The sequence below is a fragment of the Pteropus vampyrus genome, unplaced genomic scaffold (assembly GCF_000151845.1).
Source record: "Pteropus vampyrus isolate Shadow unplaced genomic scaffold, Pvam_2.0 Scaffold26, whole genome shotgun sequence".
Lineage (NCBI taxonomy): Eukaryota > Metazoa > Chordata > Mammalia > Chiroptera > Pteropodidae > Pteropus > Pteropus vampyrus.
The window spans coordinates 12,775,765-12,798,157 of record NW_011888807.1 but is presented as its reverse complement, the minus strand read 5'-3'; the positions used below and the strand labels follow the sequence as shown (position 1 = coordinate 12,798,157).

Sequence of the window (22,393 nt, the reverse complement as noted above, 5' to 3'; positions counted from 1 at the left end):
AGGAGATTAAAAAAAAAATCTTGAAGAATATAAACAATAAAGTCATTCCCTAAGAGAGCAAGGGAATGGCAGAACCACCAAAGGTAGATTTAACCTTCGTGAAATATATTTTAAAGAAACTGGGACTGAAACCAGTGACCCCTATTTGCAGCACTGCTAGTCAACAGGAGTTAAGATGTAGATACCACAATCAAATAAAAGCACTTTTGAAAATCTTTATATATGAAAATAATTTAATACAAGATATATATGTATATATATAATCATACATACTTGTAAGTCACAGATTAAAATCAGGAGTTATGTCAACATATTAGAATATGAAAAACTTAGGAAAGCTAATACCTTTTCTGATACCCGCATAGGTACTTGTCAGACCATTTCTCTTCTTCCGGTGTCGATAAAGCCAGATGCTAAAAACCATGAGGATAATCCAACAGGCTGCCCCGATTCCTGCAATAAACGCTGGCTGCTTCACGACATCTGAGATCTGCTGAGCAAGACTGACTTGGTCCTCAGGTGACACGGGGTTTCCATGAGAATCTGGAAATTCATCTTCATATTAATTTGGGTTTAAAACTCAGTGTGATAATAAACTCATACTTACATAATATAAAATGGCTATCATTATTTTGTTAATTTTTGGACAATGGATTCTGTTTTTCAATTTGTAACATCCAACATTTTTAGTTAAAGTAGTTCATGAGATTTTTGGCAGAATTGTATTCATTTTATTCAATTCAAAACACATATGATATAATAAGTTCACGGAATAGATTTTAAAACAAAGGCAATGACACACAATTTTTATTTTTTTTTTTACTCCAGAAAACTCTGTAGTTCATTTTTTACATTAAGTTTCACAAAACAGTGTTGAGACAAAAGTACAATTCTAAAAAATGAAATACTTTAATACAAGTATATAAATAAGAGGTGCAAAGAAGAATGTGTAGGAAAGATATATGCTTCCTTAGACGTCTATAGAAACTCAATTATATGTTCTAAAAGAGGTAAACAATAAAATTTTATTTCCTTTATAATGTAGATATTAAAAAAAATGTGTATGTGTATATCTCTTGCTGCCATATGTACACGGACTATGTTCTAAGAGTCTTACCTGCCTTATAAATACATTATTTGAACCCATGTTCAGAAGGGCCTATAAAATTCAGGATCATTAAAAACAATGAACAACTAAGATAATGTTACCATTGAAAGATCTATGAATAATATTCCTTTTAAAATAATAACTACAGCCAGCAATAGATATAGGAACATTAAATATGAATAATAATTATCAAGTTTTATAAATAATCAAAAAAGTTTATGTTTTCTATTAGCTATTTTGATTCAAGAATTAAAAACTGATGGAACTTATAACTCAAGATTTATTTATTTTACATTTATGTTTATACCTACTAAGATATTCATTTTTCAAGCCCACCATTTCATTGTCACATAGAGCAGACTGCAAAGTCTGTAGAAAACTGGAGGGCTTTGCTTTATTATCAAAGCAGTATTCTACCTTGCTGGCACCAGAAGATGCCAATGGGTAGAATTCCCATAGTGCCTGGTGTTTTAGTGTTCTTTCCCCACGACATCTGGTGAAACAAGAAGGTGTCTGCTCATTTCATGAGGATTGAGGCTTTCTTACAATTGTTAAATAATTGGACTCTGAAAATGTTCTGCTAATACAATCTGCTTTAAAATAGAAACATTTGTTCCAGTCCAAAAATCCTTTTTATTTTCAGAAAAACAATTGGTATAACTCATTATATATGAATGAAGAGAAAATATCCTATAGATTATGTTTTCTTATTAAATGATATTGCATCCTGATAAGACGCTGGCAGGAAAAATAAGCAGCATTCAATGGTTAAAGAACCAGCCATAGGAAAATAGCACCCATTTCTATGGAAAATGACTAAACTGCTACTTATACTGTGCACCTGTGGTTTTTATTTGTTTTTGTTTGCTTGTTTGTTTCTTGAACAGAATCTCAGATTCCCCTCAATGGAGGGTCAAGGTTGAAAAACCTATTTTGATAGTCACCTGCCTTCAACTGTTGGTTGACTGAAAGTTTTATTTCCTGTTCCAGACCCTTTTATCTACGGTTATCGTAAGAGCACTTCATCTTCTGAAAGTTCACCAAGCAGACCTATTCTTTTTATTCCTAATACACCCTTTGTATCTGCTAGGTTTACAGATTTCATGGTTATTTGTGCAAGGTTAAGTTGGGTAGCTTCAGATTTTATGGAGACAGCCAAGAGAGATTCTATGCAAGCGACCAGATGGGCTTTAGCAGAATAAACTGTGGTGTGACTAATGAATTAAAACGGCCACTCTATATCTCAGTCTTTGTCTCACTGCAGCTGAGGCTATATTAAGATATGGAAAAAACTGGAACACATTTATAATTTCAAGAAAACCATTTGACCCTTAAATCCTAAGATTGAAATCTTAAATAAATAAAATCGACATGGTCCTTCTTCCAATTCCTCTTTGAAAACCCAGGACTAAAAGTCGTGTTATAAGACAGGTAAGTGATACAAACAATGTATAGGGTTATCACAATGTAACTTATAATTTCAATTTCAATAAGTTAATACTGATATTTCACAAAACTAGGCAACTATTTGAGTAAAAAAAGTCTATATTTAAACTGTTTACCTCCATATCTTATATAACATTGTCAACACTGTATATTGCTTGGAATTTTACAATAAATGAATCAGAAATAATCTGGGAAGCTATTTTCACTTAAAAGTTGTATATTATCGTCATTGTTTTAGAATATGCTAAATGTAAAAGGTAATCCAAAGTTAAATTATGGCCCAAGGCTGTGGCAGAGACAGAAAGCTCTTCACTAAAGGTTTGAATGCAACACTCATGGCATGGAGTTGTTGGAAGGTACCTCCCTAGCCAGGGACTTCATTCTGTGACATTACCATTAATCTATTTGTAATCACCTCTCTAAGTTCTGGGCAGGGGGCATGTGCACCATTTCCAGACCTGCACCATTAACCCTCCCACACACTGTGTGTTGCTATACTTCCTTTCTGCTTGCCCAGGGCCAACCTTGGAGACCCTATGTTAAAGAGGGTAAACCTCATCAGCCTGTGACTATCCATGTCTAATGTGGAACAGAGTCCCTCCCCATAACCATTGGACTTCAGGTGGACTTCATTGTGTTATACAACCAAAATTCTACAAGTGTATCTGTTACAGCAGCTAGTAATGTCTTAACAATGAAACATCAATAACAGTTTCCAAATCAAATGTATATTTTTTAATGTACAGCAATAAAGTTTGTTCAAAGTCAAAAGTATCTTAATTTTATTTGGAAATAATTTCTAGGATGTCATCAATATTATCGACATGCAAGAATACTATGTACTTATTTGTAAAATATGAAGATTCATATATCTGATAATTTTCATAATTTTTGAACTGATATAAAATACTACTAATTCTTAACTTCTGATCTATAACAAACAAACACAAAGTTGGGCTACATATTTCCCAGCACCTTTTATAATTCAAATGTCACCTGTTAACATCTGAATCTTTCCTTTCCCTTTTCTATCTGCAATAGATTTTGTTGCTGTTTGTATTGTCATTTGTTTTAGATTTTACGGGTAACCAACTTGCATTTATGTTCATGCCACATTGCCTATAGTGAGTTTTGGTAATGAAGCTTTATTTTCTTATTCATCTAACTTTTGAAGCACATATCGTATCTAACTTTATGAGTAATGACCATATAACCATATTCCAGTGTACTTTGACATCTCAACCTATGTTTTATTAGAAAAAGCAATTACAATTTTAAATAGACACAAAAATGGTGAATATGAATTGCATATTGTAAACATACAATACCTGTTTTGATTTGTATGGAAGTTTTTTTTTTTTTTCCTTAATCTAAACAACTGTAATTTCTATGAAGGTGCAGACTGTGTCTGTCTTGTTCACTGAGGTAACCTTGGAGCTCAATTAATAGTATTTGTTGAATAGATGAAAAAATTTATAGAACAGGATTAGGATGACACTGAATACTGACAGGCTTTTCCTTGAAATGTCATTTAAAATGTGTGCTTAGATAAGTTTAAGTTTAGTTATTATATACAGATATATAATAACTAATACACACACACACACACACACACACACACATATATATGTGTGTGTGTATTAAAGCTATACCATCATTCCATATTCTATTTAACTTGCAATGGTGGCTCCACTACAAACAGACAAAAAAAAGCAGTTCAAAGAAACAGTGATATACTCTCAAACTGAACCTGCACCAGCACTTACCTAACTGGATAAACTGTGGCTCACTCTTCACCCCAGGCCCAGCGCCAGTGCTGGCTGCCACCTCTACACTGTATCTGATCCCAGGAATCAGAGAAGGAATGACCACAGAAAAGGTGGAACCATCTACTGTCTTATTTATATGGTAACGAGTTTCATTGCCCAGACACCAAACCTGTAAGAAAAGTACAATGGATGTTAAGGTCGTAAATTGTTTAAGTTGCAAAGATTAACATAGTGTTGTGGTTTTAGAACTAGACAGAGTTCAGACTGACCATGAACCTACTATCGGATGTGTCGAAAGTCAATTTTCCTTAAGATCTAGTTCTGAAAAGACTCTTTCAGTCGGAACCTAGTGTTAGTATGACCTTCAAGATCTCTTTCAACTTTCTCCATACTTTTACGGGATAATAGCAGGTGAGTCTACACCTTTCTACTTGAAGACACTAGTTCTTATCAGCTCATATCATCAGTTTTTTTTAAAAGAGACAAAGTTTCTGAATAATCTAAAGTACCTTTGCATAAGTATAGTTATTAAAAATTAAACTAAACATAAGAAATAAGAATCATCCTAGGATTTACTCAGCCTATGGTACAATGAACCATTAATAATGAGAGAAAATTAGCATTCTATGATTTTGTACTTAAATGGGAATATTATTTAGTCTTTGATAACATATGAGATCATAAAGAAGAACAATACATACGACTTGAAAGAAAAATGTTCTTATAAGAAAATTATTGTACAACTCATTAACTTTGATAATGATATTTGTAAAAGAAAATTACTTTTAGGAAATTAAGATTTGTGAACTACACTATAATCCTTAATTTAAATTGCACTAAAGGATTATTTAATCACAGAATGATCTTTTGCACTGTTCAAGAACTTGGATATGGTGCATGACAGTACTTGGACTCAGTTTCCATAAAAAAATGATCCATGGAGTAGTAAGCCATGCTCTATATTCTTTATGATGTCCTCGAACAAGATATGGAATTAGCTTCAAATAGCCTACTATTTAAACTGTAACAATAAATGGGATTTAAAATAAATCTAAGAATATCAGTAACTTCTATCACATGGGTAATAACCTTTATTTTTTATCTCTGAAAGTTGATATTATTTTAATATAGTTTCAATGCATAACACCAGCAAATGGTCAGACTCTATACCAGGATCTGACCATTTGGAAATAAAGAGTCCTTTGTGATTTTTTCCCCAATTACATTACACAGCTGAACCAAAGCCACAAACTGATTTTGTACCAGTCAATCAGGTTCTGAAAGGCATTTTATTATTTTAAATTGACCATGAAGTTAAGTGAAATCCACTCTTTTGCATTTCTTCAGGAGAAAAATGAGTTTTGACTCTTAGAGAAAAATGCCTACATCACACAATTTTGTTTACGAGCTGAGACATCACCTCATTTTAAATTCTTTAAAATCGCTATAACAGTTTATTTTTCTGAACTGAACCATAGTATCCTGACAATCCTGGTACTGAAATAACCTTGAAATTCATGAAAAAGCCCTTAAAAGTGTACAGACTTACCTTTAGATGACTCAATTACATTAGAAGATCTAATTTAAAATACTTTAAAATATTCATAGCGCATTTATGGCAGAATTTTAAATACTTTTAAAAAAGTCACCCTTTTAAAAGTATGCACACAAATTTTATAAAAAGGTTTTCAGTTTACTTTTTGAAAATAATTTTTAAATGAAATATACTAAAATTAAGCTCAGTATATCTAGTTATTGTGCAAATTATTTGCAACTAAAAAGAACATTTATGGTTTATTTGGGCCTTAACCCAAAGTATACTTCAGAATCATTTAGAAATACCTACTAAAACATAAATGCACCTAGTGAATCAGAATCTTTAAGAATGATGGTCAGGCATCTATATTTAAAAAATAATTCCACAAGTGATTCTAATGTTAGCATGTAATTATCTATACAGGTAAATGTGTTCACCTTCTTAACATCGGTTTCATATCAACAGACACGGTATAAAATATTCATATATATGAGATAATCTACTAACTACCATAATTTAGCAGATAATTAGAAAAATATTCAGGTATCATGGAAATTTAAAGTAATGTCTAGAGAAATATATGTTTGGTGAGTAAAATTTTTCTAGTATATAGTGTTTATGTTAAATGTTGAAAAAAAAAAACAAATGTATTTTCTATTGAAATTTTCCTGATTCGAATTCATGCATCATAGTCATTAAGGCTATCCCATAATAAAGATTCATTGATAAGATAAATGTTATGTCCCTAGCTGAGTTTTTACTGTACTTTGGCATGCTTGAAAAGATATGCACAAAATGAATCTATGCAGGATTCTCTAAATTCAGTGAATAGAGCCAATGACTTTGCAGGTAAAAATTATTCAGAATCATTGGATGAAGTCACTCTACAATATAGCATTAATTTAAAATTTCTTTTAAACATACAGAAATTTATTATTGAATTTCCTTTGCAACTAAAACAAGATGTATAAGAAAAATACATTTCATGTACACTAAAATAATTTTTTAAACTTAGCTCCAAAGTTCTAAAATTTCAAGTATGTTAACAAAAAGAAAGCAAACTATATTTGATAGAATGTGATTCATAGCCAATTCCATAGTGCTACCCAATGTTGCAAAATATATTTGAACTACTTTTTAGGGCAAAAAAAAAAAATTTTATTAGATTTACCTTGTTGTTTCTGTGAAATTACATGGACCTATATATTTTGTAATCATGTCGATTCTCTCTTTAAGTTAATTTTTTCATTGGCTTAAGAAAGACTTAGTATCCCATAATTACTGGATAGATAGTGTTTTAAAAATAATTTTACATGATGCTACATTGATCAGCAGATGGCGCCAAATATCCACACACAATTTAACCAAGCTTTCTTTTGCTTTGTAGGGGAGAGGGATGTCCATTAGTAAATTACTGTATTTGTATTACCTTATATTCTTGGACCATTCCGTTTTGAGTGTCTTCTGGAGGTGGCTGCCAACTAACAAGAATTGCAGTTCCATTTCCATCATTTTTTGATACAGTTACACTTTGAGGTGGGGCACTGGGTGCTGTTAAAGTGTTTCAAAAAGTAGATATAAGTATGTGAGAACATTAAAAAAAGCACCTAATTGATTTAAGTCAAACAACAACTACATAAAATATATATCAATATAGGCATATATTTTAAAGATGTATCTCATCCAAGTCTGAATAGTCCCAAACTATGGAAGTTTTTCCTCAATACTGCTAACCCACAGTTACCATGAGTTTTCTATAACCAATGTTATATAGATTCTCTCCACAAAACATCCCAGGAAAATTCTTATTTCTTCAACTCATGTTCTAGTCCCATGTTCTCCTTTAAAATGTTCAAAAGTATGAAGATGAATGCTAATCCTCCATAATATTACCTATATCTTGTCATTTATATACTCAAAGTAAAAAAAGACATTCGAGGGAAAATTCTAGTTACTTTTAAAGAGTACAGTTATGATATGTAACCTTTCACATTTATGTAAATATTAATTTTTAATTTTCATTTATAGGGTGGCCAATCATACTGGTTTGTCTAGAATGAGGGGTTTCTAGGGATATGAGTCATAAGTATAAAACGCCAACTCCGGAAAGTCCAGGGCAAACCAAGACATTACTCATCTTATTTATAAATCATTACTCAAGATATTCAATAAGTGAATGGAAAATAATTAATGGAAAGGCAAGCAAATTGAAAACATTTCCATCTTTAAATGTGAATTTTAGTTCTGAATAATCATATATATCCCATATATGTCTTTAAATAATACAGTGTTCATATTTGCACATTTTTTACATAGACCTCTATTAAAGCAAGTATTACAGAATTTTGTTTTATATTGGTTCAAATTAAACACATTCTATTAGCAAAATATAATGCTCAATATAAAGAAAATTAATAATGTCACTATTAACATTAAAATTTTCATTTAAGCTAATAAAAACCTAATAAATGTGCTGCAATACACAGAAATCATACTCTTCATTATACTTGCCTTCTTCTAAGGTTCTGGCAAATTTAATTTCACTGTCTGCTCCTTGAAATTCATTAAAAAAAGGACGAGCCTTAATTTCATAGTTGACACCCTTTTTGAGGTCAGGGATAACCACACTATTTTGGGTTGGCGTCCTCACTTCAAAAACTGACCACTCTGATTCACCATGGTTGGCTCCAGACGGCCGATAAAGAATTCTATATCCTTGAATATACTGAGATTGTTGGTCCACCTATTAAAATGGCAAATAAAAATGTAATCATTCACATATTTCTATTGATTTATTAGAAAATTATGAAAATGAAATGTGACAAAGTGTAAAACATTCTATTTGTCTTCACCCCGTGGTTTTCTACTTTATGTAAAGTAGAATATTGAAAACAGATCACCTATTTTTTGTAATGTGTTCACTTTTTCAGCTTAATATATATTATTAGATATTGATTTCTATGCTTCATAACGAAAAGTGGAGACATCATAGCACTTCTATGGCATATCCAGAGATATGTCTGCTAAGGGTCAAAAGGATGAGAAAATAATATGTGTTTTACGACTTTCTAATTTTAAAGGCTACTTAATGCAACTTAAAAATATTTGTAAGTTTAGAAAAAGTCATTTGATAACAATCTATCACAAGTTATATATTCATGATTAAAATTGTTTCTTTCCTACAGCATAATAGAAAACACCACAAAGATAAAAGTTTTCTCTGTTTAAATCCAATCCACAGGAACTGTAATAAAAAATGCTAACATTATAAAGTTATTGGTGGAGAGTGAACAGCAAATATATATATAAAATTTAATTATCTTTTGCATTTATACATATTTTCACATAATAATCTAGAACTCATCTGCTTATTAAAACTGTGATCAAACATTGCAACAACAATGACTCACTGTCCAGTGCACTTCAACAGAAGAGGAAGAAAGGATGGTGGGGCTATGGAGGTGCAGCACGACGTTTCCCAGTTCTCTCTGGACCTGCTTGTGATCCACCCCTTGACTTGTTGGGGGAACATCTGCAACAATCCAAGAAGACTGTGTCAGATCTTACGTGATGTTATTGACTTGAATGAAAACATGGTGAGGCAATCCTTTCATTCATAGCGACTCTCAGAAAAGAAGAATCATTGTGACTAGGAAGACAACCTATGATACAGAATAAAATAGGAACAACTTAACCTTTTTATTAGGATCAGAAGGATAGGAATGAGAGAGAGGAGGGAGGGAGGGGGGAGAGAGAGAGAGAGAGAGAGAGAGAGAGAGAGAGAATGAAGGAGGGTGCGTGGGAGGGTGGAAGAGAGGAAGGAGAGAGGAGAGGGCTGGCTGGAGGGAGGGAGGAAGGAAGGAAAGGAGGGAAGACAAACAGAGGACATGTAGAAAGCAAAAAGAGCAGGAGGTAAAGATAACAATGGGAACAACTGCTTTTGAGGGCTCCTTCTACTATGTAATGATTGTTTTCTTGCCAAGAATGAGGAGCCTAGTGAAATCCCCTTGAGTTTGTCATAACCTTCTGTAGTGATCTTAATTAGGCAAGAAAGAAAAAGTCAGATGCAGTAAAGTGGATAGGTAATGAAAAGAATGGAGGCATTATAAGTAAAAAGCAAGCACAAAAAGAAGTCAGATACCTTACATTTTATAAGAAACTGGATGTTTTCTCAAATTATGTATATAATAAGTTAGTGGCTATGATGGGGGATACAGAAGCCCTCAGTAAGATGGATAGGATAGGATAGGATAGGATAGGATAGGATAGATCTGATGAGAAAACAGTACTTAACATTTATTTAATTAATAATGGTTTGGTTAGTTTAGTTACAGTATAACTGTAAATGTTTAATAAAGAGTTTTAAATCTCAAGAACATCAATGTTTTAGAAAGGAGACCAAGAACATAGAGATAATTAGCTTTCATTTATGTTGCACTTTTTTTTTCCAACAAAGAAGGGTTTTGTTAAATTTAAAAATATATATATATTTTTTTTGCATCCAGATTTCTCCTCAGAGTGTTGTATCTTGGCACATACATTCTAGATTATTTGCCAGTCCATAAACACCAGAAATGTGAATTTTAATGTTCTAAATAATTACTTTCAAAGAACAGAGTCTGGATAGAAAGCAAAAACATTAATGTTAAAAATGAGGTGGGTTAGTATCTTTGATGGAGTCCAGGGAAGGCAGGCTAATGGAAGAGATGATAGATTTGAGTGTTATCAAACACTTTTAGAAATAATACCCTTGACTGTATTGGGCCTATAAGTTAAGCTTATAAATAAGCAAAATTAGAAAAAAACAATTGAGATAATACTTTACTATACTTTAACTTAGGCTGTTACTGGCCCTCAGGCCACCTATGATCACAACCTATACACAACATAGTGCTGTACATATAGTATGTGCTTAGTAATTTAACTCATGTGGTTGAGTCACAAAAAATTGGTGTATGGAAAACACATGTTATGTCAGCTTCTAAACATATTTTCTCATGGGTAAGCTTCCAACCTCAGGCAATCTCCTGCCTTTTGGGAAGTATCTTTACACATGTAAATAACCATTTTAAAATGTACCTACTATGATTTGCATCACAATCCCTAATTCCTCTGGTTTGAGATAAATTTGCCAGTTAATTCTTTCAGGAAACTGACTAAACTCCCAGACTTCCTGTAATCATTTTGATAACAGTGGTCTAGAATATTTTAGCAAACTCCCCACCAGAGAGAAAAATGGAAAATGTTGTCTAATATTGCAATATTTAGAAGTTTATGAATTGGCCCTTTATTGTTCTTGTTCTCCTCTTCCTCTTCCTCCTCCTGAAAGAAATGTGTTATAATGTAAAAGATCCTTCCCAACACTCAGAATTAAAGTTGGAGGAAATCTCAGATACGATTCTGTCCAACTGCTTCTCCAGTATTGGGACTCCCTACACTTAATCTCTAAAGAGAGATTATCTAGGCTCCACTTTGTTATTCATAGTAACTGGTCTCAATAATTATTATCTATATCATACATATTCCGTACATTTGGTGTCTGTGCACATATTCTTTAAAAAGCAGGGCTAAGGAATGCTATGTGGATAGGACGTGTGGATGAAGAATAGTAGTAAGAGAGGCAGCAACCACCCCCATTCTCAGCACTGACCAATAGTGCCGCTACTTGCTAGCTACTCATCTCACCTTCCTTGTATAAACTGTGTCTTTGGAAAAACAGATTTTGATTATCCTGTAACAAAGTTTTAATTCTCTCCAATTGTGACATAAGTCTACCTGACTCCTGAATTGGAAACCATGCCTTCTATCTTTGTAACTCTTACTTTTGACCCAGCTCATTCCTAGGAATCTCTACTTGGGTATGGCTTTTTTGTAACTATGGTGCAGAAATACTTATGGAAATCATGCCTTCTCCCTTATGAATCAATTTCCAACCAGTCTTTGCTGAATTCCCTGGCTCTTCCTTTTACTGCTTATATGTTCTGTTCTGAAAATTTTCAAGGTTCTTTCCCAGGTTCCAGCTATGGCCAATATTAGGCTGACCCTCAGCTGGGATTCACCATTTCTCAAAATAGTCCAAGAATTAGACAATGAAATTTCCTCAGTTTTACTTCTGCTCATTGGTTCTGTTTTGTTGTCTGTAGTTAGAATAAACATATCATTTTCACATGATAGTTTCTTAAAATGCTAAGGAAAAAAAGACGTCATGCCTGCTTTAACTTTATTATTTTGAGGGTTAAATCCAAGATCCTTGGGTTTCTTTTCCTATGATGAGAGTTTTACCCTTTCATGCACCACCACCAACTATCTTCATCGTCCTTTTAAACGTCTACCTGAAAATACGATGCTCAAAAAAGAACACATTACACCATTAATGATCTGACTAGTTCAGAGTGAAGATGGGAGATTACTTCATCCAGATATAATTGTGCTAGTGCCAATTAAGACCACATTTATCTATCTATCTATCTATCTATCTATCTATCTATCTATCTATCTATCTATCTATCTATCTATTTATTTATTTTGCTACGTCATTCAAGTGGCTCAGATAGGTATTTTAATTGATTTCAAAGATTGTGGTCTGTCTTCTACTTTCCTACACACACAATCACATGTTCTCACTTTAAGTTAGGTAACCTCAGCCTATTCTTCTACAGTTAATTTTTAAAACCTAAGTTCAGGGACCAAACTTTAAAATTTGCTTCATTAATTTCCATCTTTTTAGTACTAGCCCATCATTCCAGTCTGTCAAATATATTTAACTCTGATTCTCTCATTCAGCATGCTAGCTGTCTTTCTCAGTTTTATGATATCTATAAATTTTATTAACTTCTTTTATTTTTAGTGCAGACAGTGAAATACAAGTCCAGTAGTAAAATTGTATGGCATAAAATAGAAATCTGAGTCTTGTATGTTCATAAATTGATTACTTAATTTAATCCTTGTCTAATCCTGTAGAACAGGTATTTTTAGCCTCCTTATATAGGTGAGGAAACCGAAGCTCAGGACTAACTTGCTCAGGGCCATATAGATAGTAGGTTAAGCAGCTAAGATGAAAAATTCTTTGATTTCAAAATTGTATGTCTGTTTCACTACATTTCTAGTCTTCCAGTTGACATAGTTATTCATGTACAAAGGTAAGTTGATTAAAATTTTAAATGACATATTCAGATAAAATGTTAACTATATCCTAACTTACAAATGCAGATATACATAATAAAAGCATCCATATGAGTATATGACAGAATGACATTCAATCCAAATCTTCACTTAGAGTCTATTAGGTAGAGACCAGGGGACAAAAGTTTAAATGCACTTTACAGCTGTCATAGTTTCTGCATTCTTTACAAATGCGTATCTAATATTGAAAACCTCAAAGTGTCTTAAGACAGGCTCCAAGAATATTAAAGCTCCTGGTGAGATGACTCATAATAACAAATATAGGCATTTGGGTGTGTTGAATTCACACAGCAAGAAACAGACATGGACATGTTCTAAAACTTGGTTTGCTTTCTCTGTGAATTCTGAAACAAAAAGTCCTTCCAAAAAGGTTGTTTATTCACTCACTGGAGAAGACAAAACATGCAAGATAGCTGTCAGACCCTATCCCAAACCAGGAAAAGAGGAGTTGAAGTCTTTCAATAATTTTGTGTGTAACTTGTTTCTATCATGTTAACTAAGTTACAATTTTTCCTTTGGGAAAGTAAAGCTCGGGATAGAGACATCATGATTCCTCTGTCATGTTGAGAAATAAATTTTATATTTCTAATCACTACTATCTAGAATTATCTTTATTAATATCAGGGCAAGCATATTTTAATTGCAAAGGCAATATGATCCAAAAAAAGGTAAAGGCCGATTCAAATTCATCCTTTTTAAAATATATAAACTTAATATACTTTAAATACTTTCTAGTAAAGTATTAAAACGGGATGTGCAAGAGGGCGAATGGGAAATAATCTGTCTATTGAAAATTAAAAATAATTCTATTCACAAAAGACAATAAACAGCAGTGTATCTAGAACGTGGTCAGAGTGAACAAAATTTCCAGTTTCAAATGTTTTAAAAGTAGCTTTAACATATTGATTTTCCCTTTTCTCTGTTTCTTTAACACATCTTTGACCAAAATCATACATGCTTTTCATTTAAAAGTTTAATATATCATGGCTCACATAATTGACAATGAAAGACAGGCCAAACAACACACAGACCTAAAGTGTTTTTTCCCCCATGCTACTTAGCAGGAGGTTGGTTGACTGGACAGAGGGATTAAGAACTAGTCAAGCTTATCTTCCCCATATCTCTTACATTCACATGATTTCCAAAAAGCATTATTTGATTAGGGCTGTAATTTTCAAAACTCATCTAGAAGGTTTTGAGAACTGATTTCAACATAAATAAAATTTATTCAATTTTAAATATAATTAGTATATAAAGATTTTATAGCCACATATAGCAATATTTAAAATCATAAAACTGAATACAAAAAAATTCACATATTTTTTTTCTCATTGGAGTTGTGATTTTATAAAATGAGAAACATTTCTCTGTTATTAATCTTATTTTGGAGTGCTTAGTCCAGAAAATAATAAAGTTTACAGATACTGTGTTTGAATTTTAAAAATTAATTGATAAAGGGGGTTAAATGTAAGAGAGTCAGGGGAGGGTAAAGTGAGTAAAGAGAATCAAATATATGGTAACTGAAGGAAACTGGACTTTGGGTGGTAAACACACAATAGAATATACAGATGTCAAATTATAATGTATATCTGAAAATTAAATAATTGTATTAACTGTTACTCCAATAAACTTAATTTAAAAATACATTAAAAAATAAAGTTATTGTTGATAGAAAAATAAATTAATCGAGCACCTTGGACAACAAAACTATGTTAAATATACAATCCTAGCATGTAGTACAAATGATTTACCTATAAAATTATCACAGCTAAGGATAATATTTACCTTGTGTTTTCACTGGGTCTGATATCTGGCTTGGATCACTAATTCCATATGCATTAGCTGCCCTCACAAGAAAGAGGTAAATTGCATTGGGTTTGAGTCCTTTAATGGAAAATACTTCTGTTTTCACATTCTCTGCTACCGTCTGCCAGCTACTACCAGATGCATGGCTAAGGAAAGATACACAAGTTAGAACATGCATATTTAGTGGTAACTCACAAAAAAGGACAACTAGGAAACACCATCTTCACTCTACCTGAAGGCTTCTATAATATATGATGTTGGGGTTGCTCCTGAATTCAAGTTTGGTTGCCATGACAATGTTACTGTATTTCTGCTGACATCTGTAACTTCAGGTTTTGAGGGGGCACTAGGGATTAAATTTGGGTCAGTGGGTCTTGGAGGCTGAACAGGAACTCCAAATTCTAACGAAGGGGAAAAAGATGAAAAATATTTTCACATATACAGATAAGCACATAAATAAATGTACATAACATATCCACACATCTATTCAGGCATCAGGACATCTACTTTATTTACCAGTAAGTAAACAACTGTGTTTGAAGCTTTCTTTTAAGGTAAAAATACTATCTAAATTACCTTGGACTTCAATGTAAGCACTCCATGTTGCTTCACCACTGGGGGTTGATGCAATGCAGGTGTACCGACCAGTGTCACCCAGCTGAGAGACAGATGGAAAATAAATATTTGAAACAGTCAAAAGCTCACTGGGCTGGAAAAATAATTATAGGTTTGTATATGGCCCATAAATATGAATAACTGCATTGAAATTCACTAACCAGAAACTATTTCTTAATTGAATATACTTTTATCGAATGTGAAGGAAAGTAATTCATGGAGATGTAAAAAAGATTTTATATGATTACTCTGATTATATAATAAAAATATAATATTTAATTGCATTAACATTATTTTCAGTGTCAGGGATGGTAAACACTTCAAAAGGTTAGTCTTTATTGCTAAATTATATCTTTATATTTAATAAGTCATATAATAAGGCTGATAAAGTTTGACTATGCTTGCTATTTCATATTTTATCCGAGTTACAATTATATGGATATAAATTAACAGATCTTTATGGAAAAAGAATACATATAAAATAATTCCTCTTATTCAATCCCTTTCTCACTTTTGAAAAACCTTAATTTAAAGCAGTTTAATAAGCATAAATCCAAACCCTAGCTGGAATGAACTCTCTCCCTTCTAAAGAGTGAATACCAGAATACAAACACAGGTCACATGTTCAAGTTTAAAATCATCAGCAGTTTAATGAACCCATATGCCTCTGCTTAAGGTATTAACTCTATTTTCAAGTAATGTTTCATAAAGAGAGAATGTTATCATCTCGCTCTGTCCATTACAAGAACAAAGTCATAATGGGTGTCATAAAGAAATAAAACATAATAACTTTGGTGGCACATAAAATAAGCTGTTATGCTGATTCAAAACTCCAAAAAAGCCACCTATAATAGGCAATAAAGCAATTGAAATTGTTTATTACTGACAAGGCTATTCTTTCATATGCCTCATGAACTTGTCTGATCTTGACCTAAAAAGAAAAAGAAAAATCAAAACAAAACAACACAGTCCTGAAAGAACAGGTATGGGATGTGATGCCCTGGGAAAGTAAATCCCTAAATTGTTCCCACAAACCCACGGGCTTTTCATCATTTAACATTCTGATTTGAAATGTATACTCAGTGTATACATTGCTTTATAGTTTTTGTTTGCATATATAGTATTCTACAATTGCAAAATGCTAAACCATATATTCACAATAGAAGAACCGTTCAAGTACACTGCACGTCAAATGGTACTAGAAAATATCTTTGAAAAATGCTTTGTAGAATGAATGACTACATCATACCACTACTTAAAAGGTACTTGTTCTCCCACAAATCCTCATCGACCTTCCTCAATAGGTCTGAAATTTTTTTTTTCCTCCTCCATATAAAACCTTTAATTACTTGCCATGGGCTAAATTATGAGTCAAATCATCTTAAAAATACATAGTGGAATGTCTGAAAGAATAAAGCATCAAATTAAAAATATATTAATATTGTTATTTGACATTTCATTATTTCTAAAATTTGAGACTTCACTATTAGTTACTGGAGGCAAAAACAAAGTGAAACAAAATGGGAAACCCAGGGTGTCATTTCAAGTTACCTTGGCATAACGGATCTGTAGCACTCCAGTCTCCAGCTGTTTAATTCGAGAATCTTGGGTTGAAACAAGGACTCCGTCCTTTCTCCATAGAATCGTGGGCACTGGACTGCCTGTGGCCACACAGCTGAGCACTAAAGTACCATCCACTGCTACAGTCTGATTCACAGGACCTTGTCGAATGACTGGAGGAGGCCGGTCTGCGATCACTGCCAGAAGAAACAACAGGAAATAGGTTTCTGCAACTGGAAGCAATTTTCTAATCATCGAAGCAAGAGCAGTTGCTCTAGGCTTTGAAACAAACTAATTAAGCAAGTAATTAAAGTAGGAGATATGCATTATTCAGAATGCATTTATATGGTGCACTGATTTCGAATATTAAAATGAGGTAAAATGTATTCCTTTCAAGTGACCAACCACTGACTGAGTGTGCTGCATTGTTAAGGGACCTATTTAAGAGTTCAGGGACTAAATAAGGATTGTGGATAGTGAAGAGATGTATAGTGAGTGGCAAGAAATGGGATGCTGCAGCATTTAAACTTTAAAATATGTAAAAAATAAAACAACAGCAAAAGACATTTACCCCAAGGAAATTTATGAGACAAATTTTCATAAATGAACCAAAGCCAACTTGATATTTCATAACCGTTTGGTGTCACATAGAAAAATGATGGTATCACACCACCATGTTTGACAATTTTTAAATCAATATGATTGAGAGCCTTTTATTTTAGAATTCTATTAAAATAATAAATGTAAAAAATTCCCAATCCTAAAGAATTCAGAGAAACTGGAAAACTGTGAAAATACATTCTTGGTAGGCTAATCTAAAAATATAACTCAAGCTGATGTCCTAACGTAGGAAATATCATAGTTCCATATTGAAATTATAGAAATGAGATAACACTTTTCCTAATTCTATTATCTTGATAGTTTTAATGTACTAAGGAAGGCATTTTTACAATCTATAAATTAAAGTATTAGTATTGTATGAAAAATCTAAAATCTAAAAACATTATCCAAGATAATAAATAAATTATTTCAGGGAAAGACTTAAAACAAATAGTGAAACTAGAATAAATCCTGCATCAGAGAGATGTTTTCATCCTCTGACCTAGGTGATTTAGGTGAAACTCCATGATGTTTTTCTAAATGAATAAAAAATAAAAAGATAAGTTTAAGAATTTGTTTTTCTCTATTAAGCTTTACAATTCTGACTAATAGTTAAAAATTGTAAAAGTCGCGAATATATAAAAGACAATTCTAAGAAGTTGCCTGATTAAAGGAAACTGGTTGCCAGAGTAACTAAATTTTGGATGCAACCATTTGCAAAGCTGGATATGTCATGCTCAAAGTTTTATGCACCAGAGATTTTCACAAGCTGGAGTCACATTTCAATTTGTTCCTCGTTTATCATGAAATAATTATTGATTTTGTGCATTCAATCTAAGAAAATCAAGAAAGCAAGAGAGTGAAATCAGCAACTGCGTATTTTTTCTCCACCTTCCAATTCTCTTCCACCGTTGGTTACTAGTGTGAGATTTGTTAATACCGGAGGGGAGGTGGGTAGTGTATTAGAAGATTGGAGTTTGAAACTTGGCAGGAATGTTTCTGATATTCCATGAATAAAAAATATAAGCCAATAATTCCCTTGCTTAGAATTATTTAATATTTTCTACATTATCTGTTGAGATTGGCTAAAATCAAATCAGAGGCCCCTCCTGATAAGTATGAAAAAAGAATGAAAGTGTTTTATTGTGTTTTGGGTTTTCTAAGACTGCCACCTGTGTTCCCTTGATTATAAGAATAAATAAATATTTACCTCCAGACATTAATTAAATTAGTAACAGAGGGTTTCTTTATAACTGATTAGAATTAAGTCCAGTAACGAAGTGGTTTGCATTTGGTACCTTGTTATGTTTAGAAACAATCCAGTATCTGGGGATTTATTCAGTTTTCTACATCTTTCTAGTGTTCTGATATTTGCATCATGATTAGCATCATCTACGCCTCCTCATCCCATCCCAAACCAGTTTTATGATGCTGTTTCTCTGTGTCATTTATTTCTTCCTGGTATACACTGTGTAGTTTATAAAAATAAAGCAAGAAAAGAGTTGGGTTGACTATCAGATCCACCATCTGTCAAATGTCTTTGGACAAGTTCCTTAAATTCTCTAAGCCTCAGTTTATTTATTTTTTTAATCTGTAAAATATAATAATAATACTTCAGGATAATAACACTTGTTCTAATCAGTTCAGTGGATTGATTGCTAAGAAGATTTAAATAAAATAATAGATATGAAAGTGCTTTGTTAATGCAAAAAAACTATTCATATATATGAATTATGATATTACCACTATACTTTTCTGTAAAAAATTAATATGTAAATCAGAGCTAAAAGAGTTAAGGCGATTTTACATTTTTAGATAGAAGAAAATGAAAGATTTTTGATGTTGTCAGATTAGAATGAAATACTAATGAAATGCATAAATTTACACAAACCAAAGAGTGTAGTACATTTATGCATCGAATCTAGCTTTTAGGATTTATGAGACAGACCTCAAATTAGGGTTGACATTTTACACTAAGATTATTAGAATGAATTATCAAGTAATACAGTAGAAAATTATAAAAAACAAAAATACATTTTAATAAAGTAAGTGCACAGACTTTGGAGTCAGAAAGATGTAGCTCTGAAAAATAAAAATGTTCCATGTGTGCATCATCCAATACAGTAACCAATGGTTCACACAGCTACTGAGGGCCTGAGTGTGGCTAGTGTGATTGAAGAACTAAGTGTGTCATTTTATTTAATTTTAAGCAATTTAAATTCCAATTTAAATAGTCTCATGTGGCAAGTGATAATTAGATTGGACAGTACAAATTTTTGTTTTATTTTTTATTTTTTTTATTATCCACTTTATTTATTTATTTTTATTATGGTGACATTGGTTAACAAAATCCAGTAAGCTAAGTTTCAAGTGTACAATTCAACAGTAAGGCATAGATATATATCGCATTGCATGTTCACCACCCATAGTTAGATTTCTTTCTGTCACCACATATTTGATCTCTTTTACCGCATCTACCTCCTCCCTCACCTCTTACCCTCTGGTAACCACTAGTCTATTGTCCATGTCCAGAAGTACAAATTTTTGTTTTAAATCTCATTTCTCCTACTTATTATCTACATGGTGTGGGCACACTTTTTCACCATTCTCAGTCTCTTTTCTTCATTTGTAAAATGAGATGTTGTCACATTTGAAATTGTTGATAAGTGAAAAGTTCTTAGCATAGTGCTTGGCACCAAGGAAGCATGAAATAACGGTAACTTTTTATCATCAGTATAGTATTAATGGTAGTAGTAATGTTGGTATAAGCAGTATGATAGGTGGTAGAACTTTATTATGGCAGACTTTGTAAAAATTTACCTGTCTTTTTCCCACATTCAATGAAAGATTTAAAAACCCTAAAAAGTAAGGGCATATCATTAAAGTAATATTTTATCTCCTGAAAAATAATGATCATGAGGGCTATATTAATATGTATAAATATATTTATAAAATGATTTCAAGTGAAAAATAATACAAAATAACATACACTGGCTAAATATAAAAAATTCACATTTATACACCATTAAACATAAGTTACAGTATATCACAAATGCTATCAGTTTGCAAATATATCTCAAAAATCCATGATTTAGGCTATAAAATATTATCCCATTTTAGGAATCAGGGAACTGAAACTTTGAAAGCTCAAGTGATTTATTCAGATCAAGTGGTTAGTAATTGGTAAATCTCTCTTTTTTTCAATAAAAATTAATATTCTTTTCACTGTATATCAATAACTTTTGAGAGATAAATGCAAATGATTCTAAGTTTTATACATCTTTTAATAACCACTATTTTTTTCTTACATTCTAGTAATAAAGAGAACAAACATTTTCAATTAAATAGGTGATATGAATTTCTACGTCCCTGAGTCGAATGCTAGTTGGGGTAGGCCACAGATACCGAAAAGCAGTATTTCAAAGACAACTGCTACTCTATCATATTCTGTGCCTCCTGCTCTATTGTCACTTTGCTTATAGTTATTGATTATGAGACTAATAAGAGATACTTGACAATATTTTACCATAATTTCCTTTGGCCTTTTTTTCAAGTACAGCTGTATGTACAAGTTGCTTTATGAAGTTGTAATTGTAAATGTATGTGCAATTCTATGTTCTATTTTTTCTACATATTGATTTTATTGATCATCGTCAAATTCATTACATGATATTTACAACCATCATTTATTAGGCGTGATGAATGTAAAAAATTGTAAAAAGCTTTTTAGGTTATTCTAACTTATTTGAGCCAGTGCATATATAACATATATCATAGACAGAGGTAAGAGTCCAGACTTTTGAATGAGAAAATACTAATTTTGAATTCTGATTTAACTAATAGGTAGTTGTTTATTTCTCTTTTTTCTGTTTCTTCTACTGAAGCAAAAAATATCTATTAAGCACTTATCATGTGTCAGACTTTGGAGGTTACTGGGTATACAATTAGACAGACATAGGCCCTGCTCTTTTAGTGTCTAATGAAGATTATAGGAAAATAAACAGAAGACAGGACAGTATAGGATACAATCTCTATATATACATATACAGGGTGAGGGCATAGTACCCATATGTGAGGAGTTAGGGAAAGCTTCTTGAAGAAATTGAAATTTCAAGTCAAAAAGAGCATGTGTAGAAGTCTTAAGACAAAAAAAAAAAAAGGAAACAATAAAATTAGGGCATGTGAACAACACACTATTCTGAGATGAACCGGCAGAGGTCAGATCATAAATTATAAAGCATATTAAGGAATATAACCTTTATTCTGAGAGCATTGGGAAACGAAACAATAAAATTAATGTATTTAAAAATTACTCTGGATTTTTTTTTAAATTTCAAAAAATATCTGTAAAATCCTAGCTAGCATTATACTTACTGATAAAATAATAAATGTTTTTTCTCTTAAAGTTAGGATCAAGAAAAATGTGTCCACTATCATCAATCCTACTAATTATGTCGGAGATCACAGATAATGCACAACAAGTAAATGAAATAAAAGGTCTAAATATTGGAAAGAAAAAGTAAAATTGATTTAGTTTGCAGTTGCCACATTTTGTTCATAGACATTCCAAAGTATTCTACCTACAAAATCTTAGAAATAATGAGTAGATTTAGCAAAGCTACAGGTTATAGGGTTAATACACAAAGTCAATTGTACATCTTATTTTAAACAATACCATAATGATACACACACATCCAAAATCATAAAATATCATAAGAATAAATCTGCTAAAATATGCACAAGACTTCTACCCTGAAAACTATAAAACTT

General features: G+C 32.0%; 1 protein-coding gene across 5 annotated transcripts in view; it reads right to left on the bottom strand.

Annotated features, from left to right (window-relative positions):
* ROBO1 (roundabout guidance receptor 1) overlaps positions 1 to 22,393 on the bottom strand; it is a 376,938-nt gene that overhangs the window by 51,875 nt on the left and 302,670 nt on the right. For all 5 annotated transcript variants that reach the window (XM_011356421.2, XM_011356422.2, XM_011356425.2 and 2 more), the window contains 9 exons: positions 17,015 to 17,220; positions 15,425 to 15,506; positions 15,081 to 15,249; positions 14,828 to 14,994; positions 9,271 to 9,392; positions 8,372 to 8,603; positions 7,290 to 7,411; positions 4,321 to 4,492; positions 346 to 543 (listed from right to left, as the gene is read on the bottom strand). In XM_011356421.2, the coding sequence (XP_011354723.1) occupies positions 346 to 543; positions 4,321 to 4,492; positions 7,290 to 7,411; positions 8,372 to 8,603; positions 9,271 to 9,392; positions 14,828 to 14,994; positions 15,081 to 15,249; positions 15,425 to 15,506; positions 17,015 to 17,220 (1,470 nt within the window). The remainder of the gene's footprint in view (positions 1 to 345; positions 544 to 4,320; positions 4,493 to 7,289; positions 7,412 to 8,371; positions 8,604 to 9,270; positions 9,393 to 14,827; positions 14,995 to 15,080; positions 15,250 to 15,424; positions 15,507 to 17,014; positions 17,221 to 22,393) is intronic.